The 15355-nt window shown below is 35.7% G+C and overlaps 2 protein-coding genes and 1 non-coding gene across 3 annotated transcripts; 1 reads left to right on the plus strand and 2 right to left on the minus strand.

Moving 5' to 3' along the window:
* Window positions 1-2945: 2945 nt before the first annotated feature.
* On the minus strand, window positions 2946-6077 carry LOC115984554 (receptor-like protein EIX2). The gene has a single exon (XM_031107587.1). It carries the CDS (start codon window positions 6075-6077, stop codon window positions 2946-2948), a length of 3132 nt encoding a protein of 1043 aa, XP_030963447.1.
* Window positions 6078-10011: 3934 nt separating this feature from the next.
* On the plus strand, window positions 10012-10083 carry TRNAG-UCC. Its single transcript has one exon. It is a non-coding gene; the product is annotated as a tRNA-Gly (tRNA).
* Window positions 10084-11258: 1175 nt separating this feature from the next.
* Window positions 11259-14927, minus strand: LOC115987635. The gene is made up of 5 exons (XM_031111223.1): window positions 14537-14927; window positions 13584-13661; window positions 12559-12658; window positions 12126-12268; window positions 11259-11650 (listed from the first exon to the last, which is right to left on the minus strand). Exons 1-5 carry the CDS (start codon window positions 14870-14872, stop codon window positions 11441-11443), a joined length of 867 nt encoding a protein of 288 aa, XP_030967083.1. The 5' UTR covers window positions 14873-14927; the 3' UTR covers window positions 11259-11440.
* Window positions 14928-15355: the final 428 nt, after the last annotated feature.

The raw sequence follows: 15355 nt of genomic DNA on the forward strand, positions 1-15355 counted from the left end.
GTACTGTTCTTTTGTCTTAATAAAAGATGTGTTTATTTCTTTATGCATATTATTTTTTTTGCAACAACCACTTTGGGTCTGAATATTAAGTCTAAACATGCCTTTAACAATATTCTGGACGGAAGAACACTTTAATACAAACCCTTATTAGTTTAAACTCGCAAATATTATCAAGTGTAACAATGGTAATCCTCAATAGATTGAATTTATGGAACTAACCGAGATAGCTGCTGAGCGCTGCGTGATGCACGCTAGACGAATATCCGAGAGAGCAGCCGAGCAGCGATGGACTTGGATCGTGCCCTTGGATCGTGCCCTTGGGACAACATACTGTGCCGTATCGTATTAGCACCTTTGGCACTGGGGATCTGCGGGTAGACCGGGGAACCCGTGCAATGAAAGACTGACCCAACTGTTAACGAGAAGTCCTCTTCGGATGGATTTTAATGCTCTAGTAACAGTTTTTATTTTGTGTACTTGGTTTCCCCATAGGCTTGAGTCCGAGGACCACGCAAGGCCTTGGTTCTGTCCAAAACTTGTAAGATTTCTTTTATGTACTTGGTTTCCCTATAGGCTTGAGTCCGAGGACCATGCAAGGCCTTGGTTCTGTCCAAAACTTGTATTCTTTCTTTTTGTACTTGGTTTCCCCATAGGCTTGAGTCCGAGGACCATGCAAGGCCTTGGTTCTGTCCAAAACTTAGCTTTCTTTTTGTACTTGGTTTCCCCATAGGCTTGAGTCCGAGGACCATGCAAGGCCTTGGTTCTGTCCAAAACTTATGAGTTTTTCTTCTGTACTTGGTTTCCCCACAGGCTTGAGTCCGAGGACCATGCAAGGCCTTGGTTCTGTCCAACTATGGATCTTAGATGTACTGTTCCCCAAGGGCTTGATCCGTGGACCGTTGGACCATGCAAGGCCTTTGTTCTGTCCAAAACTTATGATCTGTTTATGTACTTGGTTACCCCAAAGGCTTGAGTCCGTGGACCATGCAAGGCCTTGGTTCTGTCCAAAACTTATGATCTTTTATGTACTTGGTTTCCCCATAGGCTTGAGTCCGAGGACCATGCAAGGCCTTGGTTCTGTCCAAAACTTATGATCTTTTTACGTACTTGGTTTCCCCATAGGCTTGAGTCCGAGGACCATGCAAGGCCTTGGTTCTGTCCAAAACTTATGATCTTTTTATGTACTTGGTTTCCCCATAGGCTTGAGTCGAGGCCATGCAAGGCCTTGTTCTGTCCAAAACTTATGATCTTTTTATGTACTTGGTTTCCCATAGGCTTGAGTCCGAGGACCATGCAAGGCCTTGGTTCTGTCCCAAAACTTATGATCTTTTACGTACTTGGTTTCCCCATAGGCTTGAGTCCGTGGACCATGCAAGGCCTTGGTTCTGTCCAAAACTTATGATCTTTTTATGTACTTGGTTTCCCCATAGGCTTGAGTCCGAGGACCATGCAAGGCCTTGGTTCTGTCCAAAACTTATGATCTTTTTACTTGTTTTATTTTTCAACCACCAGCCCCTACACCAAGGCAGGGACAGTTGGCCTGAGGCTGGAAGCCCCTAGAGACGCCCGCGCCCTTAGCATTGCGAGGCATAGCCCCTAGCAGAAGCTTACGTCGGAGCAACAACTATATGTCGCCGGAGACGGAGGAGATCCCAGAAATTTCCGCTTGGCGTGTGAGTTGATTCCATCGCCACCTGCGCCAGCGCGCAAGCTTTCCCACAGACGGCGCCAATTGTAAGGACACATTTCTCTGGCGGCCCTATAAGGATGTTGGGCTCGCGCATGAAAGATCCCTCACAATATGATTTGTAGAGAGTGGGCTTGAAAAGCTAGCCGCTGGTCACGGGGCGGTGCCCGATCCTGGTTTCAGAGGAATTTATGTAGAAAAAAGGAGTTGGGCTTGAACATTTAAGCCCTAAAGCGTCGCACCCTATGGGATGGGGCTCCTCGGAGTTGATCCGAGGACCATTGTGGCCTGGTCCCGGTTATCCAACGATGGACTTTCTTCAGTGAAGTCCGGTGTTCTTGAGATGTTCTCCCCCATCAGGTCTTTCTTTCTTCTGGAGGAGAGCTGGCCTCTCTTTGGATTTATTTACTTTCTTCTTTTATACTCGTCCGCGTTGATTGTCCTTCGTCCACGTGTAGGGTCAATCTATACAAGACTGATATTTGTCCCATCAGTCTAATCCCAGAATTGTGGGGTATGGTTGATAAGGCTGCAGAGTACGGCTCTGTCATGCGTTGGGTCTTATCTGGAAGGGTAGTAAGGGTAACTTCTCCAAGATATTTTGGATCTCCTTACGAATTCGTCCCTATACCAGTTTTACCCCTTAATTCCGATGGGGTTCTGGATCTGCCGAGGACTAAACTGTCCTCGGCTGCCTTCCAAAGTTGTTTTGTGCTCGGTAATGTAGAGCTTGGGCCACATCTCTCCTCGGATTGGGCCTTCGGATTTTCCAGGAGCGATTGGGCTTGGTCCTTAAATTATTGGGCCCCACAATAACTATTATTTGCAAAATAAAAAATGGTTAGAGGAGTAAGAAATAAAATAGAGATGGCTATACAGATTACAGAGGACATTGAAAATTTTATAGTACAATAAAGTTAACCATTACATTCACTTAATTAAATCAATAATCAACAATTAAATATAATAATACAAAATTTAAACTTAAAACTAGTCAAACTCTAATTAGGGAAATTATATTTCCTATCATAACTATAAATGAGATGTTCTTCAATAATTTAGAAATTATATCAGAAACAAAGTTGGAAAATTTTATAATGAACAATTCTACCTCTTATTTAATGTCTATGTTATGAAAATCATCTACCAATAAATATATAACAATGGAAAAAAAAGTTATAGACAAGATTATGATAAATATGATAAACCGTGCATCACACATACATAATACTGGTATATTTTAAAAAGTACAATAAAACTAATGCAGATGACGTCTTCTGTTTCCAAGATGTGTTGTTCTTCTGAGTCTCATGCAGCATAATCTGTCAACAACTTCATCAACAAAAGCAAAGTAGGCAATCCTCCAAGATGTTCTAATTGCTAAAATGAAATAAGGAACTAGAATACCTGCTGCAAATCCAAGCCCAAGGCTCAAGTAAAACCAAGTATCAATGAGTTTGTCCTCACTGTAATTTTCAATAGATCCCCCTACAGGAGTTTCTTCACTTGGACACTTTACAACCAGTGGAGCACCACAAAGGCCCGGGTTCCCAGCATAAGATGATGCTTCAAAAGTTGTCATATGACCAGTGTAAGGAATGGTACCCAAGAAGTTATTGTATGACAAGTTCAAAAACCCCAGAAATGATAACAGAGACATGCTTGGAGGAATCGGACCCGAAAGGTTATTACTTGAGAGATCAAGAGATGAAAGTTGACGCAAATTTGAAATACGATCAGGAATCTGGCCACTGATATAGTTTCTAGACAAGTTCAGAATCACCAAACCTGCTAATTTTGTTAGTTCTTGGGGAAGATCTCCTTGTAAGTTATTTCCAGAAAGGTCTATGCTAGTCACAAGGGAAAGAGTCTTGCTGAACCTTTGAGCATTGCCTTTCACATTCACAACCAAGCTTTCTTTGTAGTAGACGCCCCTGTACTTGCCATAGAAAAGATACTGGTTTCTGATTTGCACTTGAGCCATAGCATTTAGATCACCAAAGCTAACAGGAATTGTGCCACTCAACTTGTTTTCTGCCAAGTCTAGGACTTGCAATGAGCTTAAATTTGAAAGTTTAGGGGGAAGTTCTCCTGAAAATGAATTTGAACGCAAGTTGAGAAGTCTAAGATATCTAAAACCATCTCCAATCCACGGCGGAATGGTACCTTCCATCATGTTGTTTCCAAGATCCAAAGTTTCCAAACTTGACAGATTTTGAAAAGACAGAGGGAGCTCTCCAGAGAGCTTGTTGCCACTCAGGTGAAGTGACTGAAGCAATTTTAGTTGTCCCAAGGAGTATGGAATTCCCCCATATAAATTGTTGCCACTGAGGTCTAGAACCCTTAATAAAGAACAATTCCCTATGCTTGCTGTGATATTGCCTGTTAAGTTGTTGCTCGAAAGATCAATGACTTCAATCAAATTTATATCTCCCATACTAGCAGGGATATCTCCTATTATTTCATTATTTGAAATAGAGAGGAAGATTAGATTAGGCATGGATGCACCTATATTCCTTGGTATAGGACCAGAGAACATATTGTTGGAGAGATCTAGCAATTCGATCTCAACAACTGGAAGAGGAATGGGTCCTTCAAAGAGGTTGGAGCTCAAATCAACATCTGCAAACGGAGCAACATTTAATGGATTTGGTAATTGACCACTTAGTTGATTGAAGGAAACATTTAAAAGCGACAAATTAGAAGAAATTTCCCAAAACCAACTTGGTATGGAACCAGAAATGCTAGCATTTGAGAAGTCTAGATACATGACCTCCTTCTGTGATTTAAGCCAAGCTGGAAATGAAGGGCCCAAATGGCAGGAACCCATATCAAGATTTCGGATTTGGAATGGAGGAACCCAAGTGGAACTAACATTCAAAGTGAATGAATTGGAAGACAAGTGCAAGATCTTCAGCTTAGTGAGCTTTGAAAAATGTGATTCAGTGACTATTCCTGTTAAATGATTGTAGGAAACATCAAAAATGGACAACTCAGAAAGCTGTCCTAAGCTATCTGGGAGAGTCCCATTGAGTTCATTCCCCTCTAGTCCCAATTGAGTAAGATGTAGCAATGACCCCAAAAAAGAAGGGATGGAACCTTGAATCAAATTATATCCAAGATCAAGTTCAATAAGGTTTTCAAGCCGACCCAACCAATTTGGTAATGTACCATGAAAGTAATTGAGGCTCAATCTCAAGTGTTGTAGACCATGCAGAGGACTTCTAAATAGACAGTTTTCTGTTCCTTCTAGGATTTCTGGCAAAGATTCTGTTAGGTTATTAAAAGATAGATCAAAAAATTTCAAATTGCACAGTTTACCAATGGAGCTTGGAATGCCACCCTCAATATTATTGGCAGAGAGATCAACATAAGTGAGAGATGTCAAATTTCCAAAGGAAGTAGGGAGTTTCCCATGTAATTTATTGTAACCTAGATCAAGGACTTCTATATTTTTCCACCTTCCATTGAATAGTTGGAAACAACTTGCTGTAAGATTGCTATTCAATACAAGATTCAAACTCTTCAAATTTGGTAGCTCACTGAAACCAAGTGGAATTCTTCCATACAATTTGTTGGAGCTAATGTCAACATATGCAAGAGTACTTATATTTACAAGCCAATCAGGAATCTTTGAATTGAGCATGTTAAAGCTAAGATCTATCACAGCAAGGGAAGTAAAATTAACAAAGGCAAGTGAAGGAATATAACCAGATAGACCACAAGAAGATAGATGCAACTCCATCAAAACTGGTAGCTTCTGTAATGTCCCTACCCAGTCTGATCCTACCATTGAAAGGTCAACTCCATTCATCATAAGATGTTTCAGAGAGGTAAGACCAGCCATCCATTCAAGATTATCAACTGTTAAAGTTGAAAACTTGAGATCAAGATACTCCAAGCTAGAGAGATTTCCCAAATTCGGAGGTATTTTGCCACTAAACCCAGCATTTGATAGGTTAAGATATTGCAAATTCTCCAAATATCCAAAGAATATAGGAATTGGGATGCCATTGAAGGTGTTGAAGCTCAAATCTAAATATCTCAAAGACTTGAGTTTCATCAATGAAGGTCTAACCACACCACTCAAGTTCCAGAATCCATACCTGCCAGAGGAATCATAGCCAGATGGATGTGGGTTATGAAGATCAACTGCAACAACAGCTCCTGTACTATTTTTACAGCTAATTCCACTCCATTGACAGCAGTTGCTTCCTTGCCATGATGAAAGATGGTTCTCAGGATCTTGAAGACCATTTTTGAAGTTGATAAGAGTTTCTTGATCAGATGTCAGACATTTCACTGACTGTGCAACGCCATTAGAAACAAACCATCTTGCTATCAAACAGAGATAAGGTATTAACAATCTAAAAACTGCAACTTTTTCCATTAGTTCTATTATGCAGCTATTGAATGAAAGCCATGAACCATGAATTCCAATATATATATATAAAGTTGCATAAATTCCTCGAAGTTTAACAAACCATATATATATATATATATATATATAAAGTCTTCATTTCCTCGAAGTTCAACAAATTCCTCAAAGTCTTCATTTCTTCATGGATAAGATTAGACAGAGTTTAAGGAATATAAAAGCAATGAAATCAACGGCTACAAAAGTCAACGGTGGTTTACAAGACAAATTGAAAAGATGGCAAGCACATTCCAAATTATAGTAAAATAATGGGTGAGGAATCAGTTTGGTTTCACATGAAGCAATGTTATAATCTCATTCTGTGTTGAAGCTAGCAAGATCCTCTCTTTGTAAGCAACTGATTTATTTTGTATAAAATTATCATCTTAGTCATTTACACGAAATCGATTTCTTTAAGGTCTGGTCCCCTTAAGAAAGAGACCAGAAACTTTGCATGCATTACATCATTACATGTATATTTCATGGAACAATATTCACCCAGGGTATGATCTTGTTTCTATACAACATTAGTTTCACTTTGTTGAAGATTGTGATTGGAATAAAACACATATCGATGTTCACAAATGTGTTAGAAGTTTTAAAACTTTACATGTAAGCATAAATTCTTACCTTTTTATATTCTAAGTTCCATTCCACTTTAATTTTGCAGGCATATCATTCAATTTTCATCCTGAAGTTGGCTATAAATTTTGTCATTATTATTGAGCCATCCAATCAAAATGTTGAATTTGCCAATACATCTCAAATGTCTTGAAAAGTAAGATCAATATATAGAAAAAAGAATATAAAGAAAAATAATCTAATTTAATTGTCAAAGTAAAGTAGCAAATGCATGATTAGATATTAAAAATTAGTTCATTAGCAACATATCATAAAGATCAACCTACACAAAGCATACAATGAGAGAGAGCAACTGGGAGTCTGGGAATGAAAAAAACAAAAGAGATGCTACATCCATAACATTTTTACAACAAATCATCGGTGGTTAGTTATTATTGGTTCAAATTTGAAATTAATACTAAAATTATTTTTTTGCTCTAACAATAACAACCAGTAACAACTTACCACTTAAGATTTATTGTAAAAATGTTGTGAAAATATTGTGGACATATCATTTCTCAAAAAAAAATATTTAAAGACACAAGTAAAAAAAAAAAAAAAACAAACAAACAAACAAACATAGAAGCTGCAGTTTCTAATATAAACAAAAGCTTGCTCTTTAAATAAAATAAAAAATTAAAAAAATTAAAAAAGAAAAGAAAAGAAAAGAAAAAAGAAGATTGGTCAAAGACGCAACTATGAGGAGAAGTATATGGAAGATAGCAAACAAATGAAGGTGAACATAGCACTGGTGTAAGCTCTGTCTTGGCCAAGCTCCTATTTTTATTTAAATAAAGATTGAAAATTGAAATCAATTCTATAACAACTTAACAAGAAGTACATTACACACAAACACAAAGAAAATATAGAGTAAGTAAATAAACTGAAAAAACCCAATGGAGAAAGAACCCAACAATATGAAGTATTAAACATGCAATTGAAAATATTACATGTGGCTGATCCTAATTAGTTTGTTGAGAATCCATAACCGACCCCAAAAAAATTTGGGAGAAAGGCTATATTATTATTGTTGTTATTGTTGTACTAAACTTGCGATAAGAACATTGTACAAAGTGAGATTTTTTAATAAAAACAGAACACTCAGGAGTTTTAACAACACAGGTTATGTGCATGTTACTAAATGTTTTTGTAGTTACCATTTTTACCATTGAAGCTGTCCTTGTAATGTGAACAATCAGGAATTGTAGTCCCAGTTGAGAGAGAGGGGGTTACCAAAGCACGTCGTTTTGGACGTCCCAAAAAAAAAGGCAGCAAAATAACGTTGCTTTTTGATGAGTCATTTACGGCTTGTTTGGTTAGTCATTTTAAAAATCTGTTTTTCTCATTTTAAAACAAATTGTAGTCGGGCTCTTGAAGGGGAAAACAAATGTTAGGTGAATTGTTTTCTGAAAACCAAACTTAAAAATGGTTATTCAAATTTACTGTGTAAACATAATTCAAAATTGAATACATCTTTTTTTATTATTATTTAAAATAAAATGTTTTTTGTTGTTTTTAAAATTGATTTTATCTTTCTTTTTTTAACAAACACTATAAAAAGAAATACATTTGCAAACTATTTAAATTTCATCTTTCACATTTAAAATCTATACAAGATTATGTTTTGAAAACTTATTTCAATATGATCAACCTATTGAGCGTTTTTTTTTTTTTTTGATAAGGAGCATCTTTTTCTTTAACCTAACCCAACCCATCTATTTCATTTTCTAGTGGGTCTTTTGTAGTAAAGTTGATGGGCCGGTTTTCTCCTTATGTTTTTGTCCTCTTTGGGGCTTAGGCCTCCCCTTTTAATAATATTATCTGAATTATAAAAAAAGAAAAAGAAAAAGAAAAAGAAAAAAGTATTTACCCTTAATGAAAATACGTTTTAGAAATGATGAACTAAATAGGAGAAAGATCATGTTCATTTTAAGATTAATATTAATATTATATTTTATGGGTTCAATAGTGTACATAAAATTAATTAAATTTAAAATTTTAATTAGCTTGATACTCGACTTTTGAATTTATAATATTTAATCTGAATTATCAAATAGATCATTTGATTTTAAATGAAAATTATCCTAACAAGAGAATAAGGTTTTGAAGAAGTGTAATAAAAAATGGTTGGAAAGATTAACTAGACTATTTTAATACAATGGCATATCCCATAAGTTTTAGGGATGATTGGCATAAAAATGTCAAAAAATGCTAAATGTTGTGAGAGGGATTTGAGAATATAGGTGTGCATTTAAAATAACTTATTTTTATGTTTACTAGTTTATTTTATTTAAAAATAAATCGAATAAAAGTATAGTTGTTCCTTACTCCTTAGGAAAAAAGTGAGGCATTACTGTGTATATTATACTCTAAAATAAAAATAAGCTAAACCAAACAATTACCAAGTCCAACACTAATAAAATAATATTTCATCAATAGTGCTGGTATTAATAAAAGTTTACTATTTTCAAAACAAAGAAAAAGTTTACACAAAAAAAAAAAAGATAAACATTTTCAAAACATCTCTCTCTCTCTCTCTCTCTCTCTCTCTCTCTCTCTCTCTCTCTCTCTCTCTCTCTCTCTCTCTCTCTCTCTCTCTCTCTCTCTCTCTCATTGTAGCCTAATTAATGTTGAAATCACCTTATTAAAAATTACAAAATGCTTTTAACCCCAAACCCGACTTGCCCCAATCTTGCCTTATAGAGTAGACAAAAACAAGTAATATCCCTGATCCAATAACCCTATTCCATCCCACTTTATTGTCATCTCTACTTTAACTTATGGTGAGAAGCCAAATTCTTATTTTATAAATTTTTTTTATATTATATTTTTCCATTGATATATCTAACTTATATGTAGAAGCTTAATTGTAAGCCTCACCCACAAAAGTTCCATATGGTGCATCTTAAAAAAAGTATAGATTTATCTATACTTTTTTTAAGACGCACCATAAATATAATAAAAGCCAGAGATGCGTATAACTCTGACAAGAAAATGTTAATGTTTGTCCTTTAAAAAAATGTTCATCTAGCATTACACAAAGTAATTCCATATAGATCTTTATAATGGTAAGTTTGATTTTGATGTGTCATGCACAGGTTGGTTGCAATTGGAGCAATATTGAGATTGAGCTCATAAATGGTAAAAAAATAAAAAATAATGATCTCAGAAGTGGTAACAAAAAGGGGAAATAATGATCTCAGAAATGGTAAAAAAATAGGATAAAGCTATTATTTGGAACCAAAAAAAAAAAGATATTTATAATTTATGGCTTCCCCATCAACAAGCGTTTGTAGTCCAACGGTTAGGATAATTGCCTTCCAAGCAATAGACCCGGGTTCGACTCCCGGCAAACGCAAAGGTATTGTTTTGCCAAATTTCATTATGTCTCTATGTAATTCTACTAGTGCAAATGTGCAATGCACAATACTTTACCCAATAAGCTTTTTTCTTATAATCTCCATAAACCAATTGTTAATTGTGCTAATTTTTCCATAAGTCAATATCTGGAAAAGTAAAATTGTACTGGTTCAATGCACAATACTTTACCCAATAAGCCTTTTTTTAAATCACCACAAACCAATTGTTAATAGTGCTAATTTTTCCGTAAGTCAATATCTGGAAAGTAAAATTGTATTAGTGCAATGCACAATACTTTACCCAATAAGCCTTTTTTTTTTTTTAATCACTATAAGCCAATTGTTAATTGTGCTAATTTTTCCATAAGTCAATAGCTGGGAAGTAGTTGTCTGTATTTCCCTAGTGCTACTACTACTTTATAATCACTTCCAATGCAACAACTGCAAGTCTGCAGCAGCGAAAATGCCTACTTTTCTTCATGTGTGCTTGTAGGATTCTTTTTGCTAGCAACCTGGACACGAGATTAGAAATCCTGCTAGCTATTTGGCTTAAGTTGATACGAATTTTTCATCAAAGAAATTGAATCATTGAAGTTTAAACTAGATCCATTTAGCTGGTACACTATTATGTTGAAACTGCCATGCACATGTATATGAGCTCCTTTCTCATCATATGATTTGAAAAGGAATCGGTGTCACTCTGCTAGCATAAATGTGAAGAAGTCTATGCTTCAACATTCAAAGGAAGTGATCAGAAATAGAATCTCATGTTGCAGGATTTGAAGGTCTCTACACAAACTTGGAGACAATATAGCAATCTTAGCATACCCAGTTCTATCTTCGTCAATACGAGCCAAGGTAGCTAGCTTTGTTGGTTTCTTTTCTTGTTGTTAGATTACTGCTAGTTATGTTGGTGTAGTTTCAATGTTGCATTCTATTTATATCTGCTGTGAAGCTTGTACTCTTTGCTGTAGTTTGAGTCTATTTGTACTCTGATAAGTCATTTGCATTCCAGGAATCACTTCATCCTATATATCCGACCAATTTAAGGTCAATAAAGAAAAGTGGCCCATCTGCTGAGTTGGTTGTATGAAATTCGTATTCATTTCTGTTGAAATAATTTTAGCTATGTATTGTATTTCATAAGACGGCAGCTATGTTCTTTTGCAAAACCATCCACAATGTGATTATATACTTCCCAAGTGCTATACAAAACGGAGGAGTCATACAACTCTTGTAAGAATTATCAGGAAGAAGCTTCCAAAAACTCCATAAGCATTCTTTTGGAACAAGAACATCTGCTCCAAGGCATAAACTAATATTACATTTTTTTTTCCTATTAAATATCTCAAATCCCTACTCTGGTCTGTGCAGATTATGAAGGATGTACAAAGAAGCAGATGATAAGAAAATACATACAGAATAACTTAACAGATCCATACCGGTGGAGATTGTAACCATCTTGCTCCTCTCAAACATCTTAACTAAAAGAATCATGACAATAACGTGTCCCACTTTTGTCTTTAATTCATCAAGTGAGCTAATTTTCATCCATTTAGGCCTCTCCTACAAATTGATAAGAATCATTTAAGAGCTCAAATTAGAGGAAGAGAACAATTATAAAAATGTGGGGGGGGGGAGGCCATCTAGGTAAAGCTTATATGTTCTAATGGGAGGAGATCAGAAAAGCATGTAAGTAAGTATATAAACACAAGTTCTACATTCTATTGTAAATGTTTTGGAAAGTGATCAGTTAAGAAAACTAAGCATATCATCCTCCATGGGTTCTAATCACAATGAAATTATCTATTTGTTCTGCCTCATGTGATGAAGCATAATGCAATTGAGTCTAGTCAGATTTAATATTCTAACCAGGAAATTAAAAGTTAAGAAGCATGGGTATTGATGAATAGGATGGAAAGAGCACTTTTACATCACCTGGTTACCAATCTCATTGAGTCTGATGCATTCAAGTGCTGAAAATATCTTGGCAAGAGAATTGCAAATAGAGTAGCTTTTGTTTAAAGGGAATTAGGATTACCTTGAGAGCAAACATTCCAAACAAAGAAGAGCTTTTAAGGGAACGATCAAGAGGAGCAGGCACATCAGAGGGCACATTACTGATAAATAGTCCATACAAGCCCATACCGAATATTAACATGACAGTCCCAGCAAGATAAACATCTGCATCAGTTGCATTTTCTCACATCATTTTGTTTCCAAAAGAAAGCTACATTGTTAAGAATGGATGGGTAACCAATGCTTGTGCCAAAATGTAAGTGGGTGGAAAGAGTTCTTCAGCAGAAAGAACAACATAACTTTTAGAAACAAGACAACATCATGTATAATTCATGTTACAAATGATGTTGAAACACACTCTTCAATAAACAAACTAAATAATTGGAGAATATACTTCCAATAATATAAAGTAATAATACAAAAATTATGCTGAAGGGAATTCCTGCGAATCTAACCTATAGCTTCAACTAGTCGTAGAACCATCTGTCCTGAATGAATCCCTCTGACGCAGCTTGACCAGTAAACTTTATATGCCTCTATAATATAAACGCAACCCTAAAAACATTTAAAGTAATCAGATATATACAACAAAATACATAATTACATCCAATGTTATGATACAATTAGCATCATAGCATCTAAATTTCAGCAATTCATTAAATATCTATGTATGACTTGAATGGATATCCTTACATAATTAGACAAGTTTCGGGTATGCAAGCCCTGCTATAAATTATAAGAAAACCCTAAAATATTACACAGCTCTAGTATCATGCCTTGGAAATGAATCGTTGTGGTGTGCAACAAATTCAGGTTTTTAGGATTATTCAAGGAATTGTTAGCAGAGAATTTGAATTATAATAACTCTATGCACAAAGTAAAATTCCCAACAATTTTTTGGTGAATAGTTAACTTCCCAATGATTTTTGGTGAATAGTGTCCTACACTTACCCAACTAGTTTGAGGGGCCATTATAGAAAAATCTTATTGCCTTTGCTTCTGCTACTACACTTACCACAATTTTGAATCATGAAATTGAGGAAACGAAAGACGAAATGTTGTTTGTAAATGAAACAGCAGTGAAGAATCAGAGTTGTCTACAACAAATTCCGAGAATGCTGAATCACAGTGGCATCATTCGTATGTTTTGATTACTCATGTCTATAAATCAATAGAGTTGCTTATTCTTCTGTTGGTTACTTCGAAGGCATAAGATATCTGATATGTCATTATGTTTGGTCATCAAGAACTTCCAATTAAGACTATGTGACTTGTTTAAGAGACATACAAAAGTGTAGAATCTACAGAAATATTTTCAACAAAATTTGATTTACTACCAAATTAATTCCAGAACCTCCATCACCATCACCATCACCATCGTATATCATAAGCTCAAGAGCAAATAAATTTACACAAATTGCTGACAAAACATAATGTTTGTCACGTAATTTATTTTGAAGAATAGGGTTAAGGAAAGTACATTCAGAAAGCACAAGAGTGAACCGGCCAATGAGCCTCCAACAGCCAGAAGTGCCAAGAAGCGGAAGTCAAAAATTGTCTGCTCAGAAGTTAACAAGCAAGAAATGCTTTTAGAAGATTAGAATATGCATAAAACATCTGAAAAGATATAGAAGAAGTTCACTACTAGTTTGACATAGATACTTCATCAAAACTCAACAAAGGCAAAAGAAGAGGGGGGAAAGATTTTTTATAGTGTGCAATTCTGCATATTTAAATTGATGAAAAAAAATTTCCTTTCATTGATCACATAATCTGAAGCCATATATGAAAATTATACATCAAACCTCAATCTTTGGTAGAGTAATTCTAATATATCATCGGATAACTTATATTGACATAGTGAAGGACCATATGAGCGAGCAGCAACTAGCATTACAATGATTTCTGATTAGGGAACTTAAGTCATTCACTAGGATAAGGACATATCTTCAAAGAACTTATCACAGGTAGACATTCCAATAACATGTACCAATACAACTAAAATTACAATAACATTATAATCTCAGTTATTCAAGAAGGGTGTGCTGAGACGCTGACAGTGACTGATCAAGTTTGTTCCCCGGCTTTGCCAAAACTTTTGTTTATTTTTAGACAGTAAAACTATATTCATTACATCATTTATCAGCAGCAATCAGTCAAGCAACTAACCTGCAAAAACCCAACACTATAAACAGCTTTTTTTTCACACATCTTATTCAAATCAGTCACTTCCCAATTCCAATAATTTTATAAATGGCTACTAGTTTCTATATACCCTATACTGGCTTCATGAATTCACAAACTTTTCCTAAAAACAATTACCCTTAAGATCAAATTTTCTTTCTTTTTTATTTTTTATTTTATTTATTGGAATTCAACTGAAAAAAAAAAAAAACAAGTAAAAAAAAAAGGAGTGGTGAATTAGCAATATACCCTCTCAATGTTGGACTCAGCACCCTTCACAAACCGGAAGATCGGGCTGCCATTTGGGTTTGCAAGGGCGTAGTTGAGGTTCGAGTCTGCGGGTCTAGAGGGCTCAACAACAAACGGTTTTGATGAAGAAGTAGTGGTAGATGAAAGTATGGTACTCTCTTTTGTTGGTGATGATGGTTTTGACTCAGAAGATGGTGATGATGATGATGATGGTGAGGAGCTCAAAGAAGCACAGGGATACAAAAGGCGGCCGCGGTTGTTTAAAGGGCGGCCGCCGCGGTGGATCGAGACGGAGACGGAGAGTTGTGGAGTGGAGATGGAAGTGAAGAGAGCCATAGAAGAGAGAGAGAGAGAGAGAGAGATATTTTGAAGTGGAAAAGACGTGGTTGGGAATAAGCTGTGTATTTTTTCTTCCTTTTTTACCGGTAGATGGCGGGTAATAACGGTAATTTGGGCAAAATTTGAAATAGTATCTAGAAATTTCTTTTGGTAAATACCATGTTGCGAAAGTTAATTAGTGTAAACTCTCTTCGGATCTCGGATTTGTTAAACTTAAGATTGGGCTGGAGCTTGAACTTTGACAAACTCGAGTTTTAAGCTGTATGCATCAATCCTTATTAGAACTCAACTCAAGTTTGTTGAATTCGAGTCCCAGCTCAAACTCGAGTTCCAAAATAGTCTATCTAATTAATTAACTTTCTTAACCAAAAACATGATATTTGGCAAATTTTGCCCAGTAATTTGACAAGGAAAGTGGGATGACACGCGTGGTGGGGTGCGTGAGTAGGAGAAGATGGTCCACACATATTGGAACACATG

The sequence above is a fragment of the Quercus lobata genome, chromosome 4 (assembly GCF_001633185.2).
Source record: "Quercus lobata isolate SW786 chromosome 4, ValleyOak3.0 Primary Assembly, whole genome shotgun sequence".
Lineage (NCBI taxonomy): Eukaryota > Viridiplantae > Streptophyta > Magnoliopsida > Fagales > Fagaceae > Quercus > Quercus lobata.

Excerpts from the sequence above, each read along its gene's own strand:
- LOC115987635 (XM_031111223.1), bottom strand. The coding sequence starts at position 14,872 with ATGGCTCTCTTCACTTCCATCTCCACTCCACAACTCTCCGTCTCCGTC. Across the intron at positions 12,659-13,583 it reads CACTCTTGTGCTTTCTGAAT|GGTTGCGTTTATATTATAGA; the intron begins GTACTTTCCTTA and ends AAATGTTTTTAG. Across the intron at positions 11,651-12,125 it reads TTGGAATGTTTGCTCTCAAG|GAGAGGCCTAAATGGATGAA; the intron begins GTAATCCTAATT and ends ATCAATTTGTAG.
- LOC115984554 (XM_031107587.1), bottom strand. The coding sequence starts at position 6,077 with ATGGAAAAAGTTGCAGTTTTTAGATTGTTAATACCTTATCTCTGTTTG.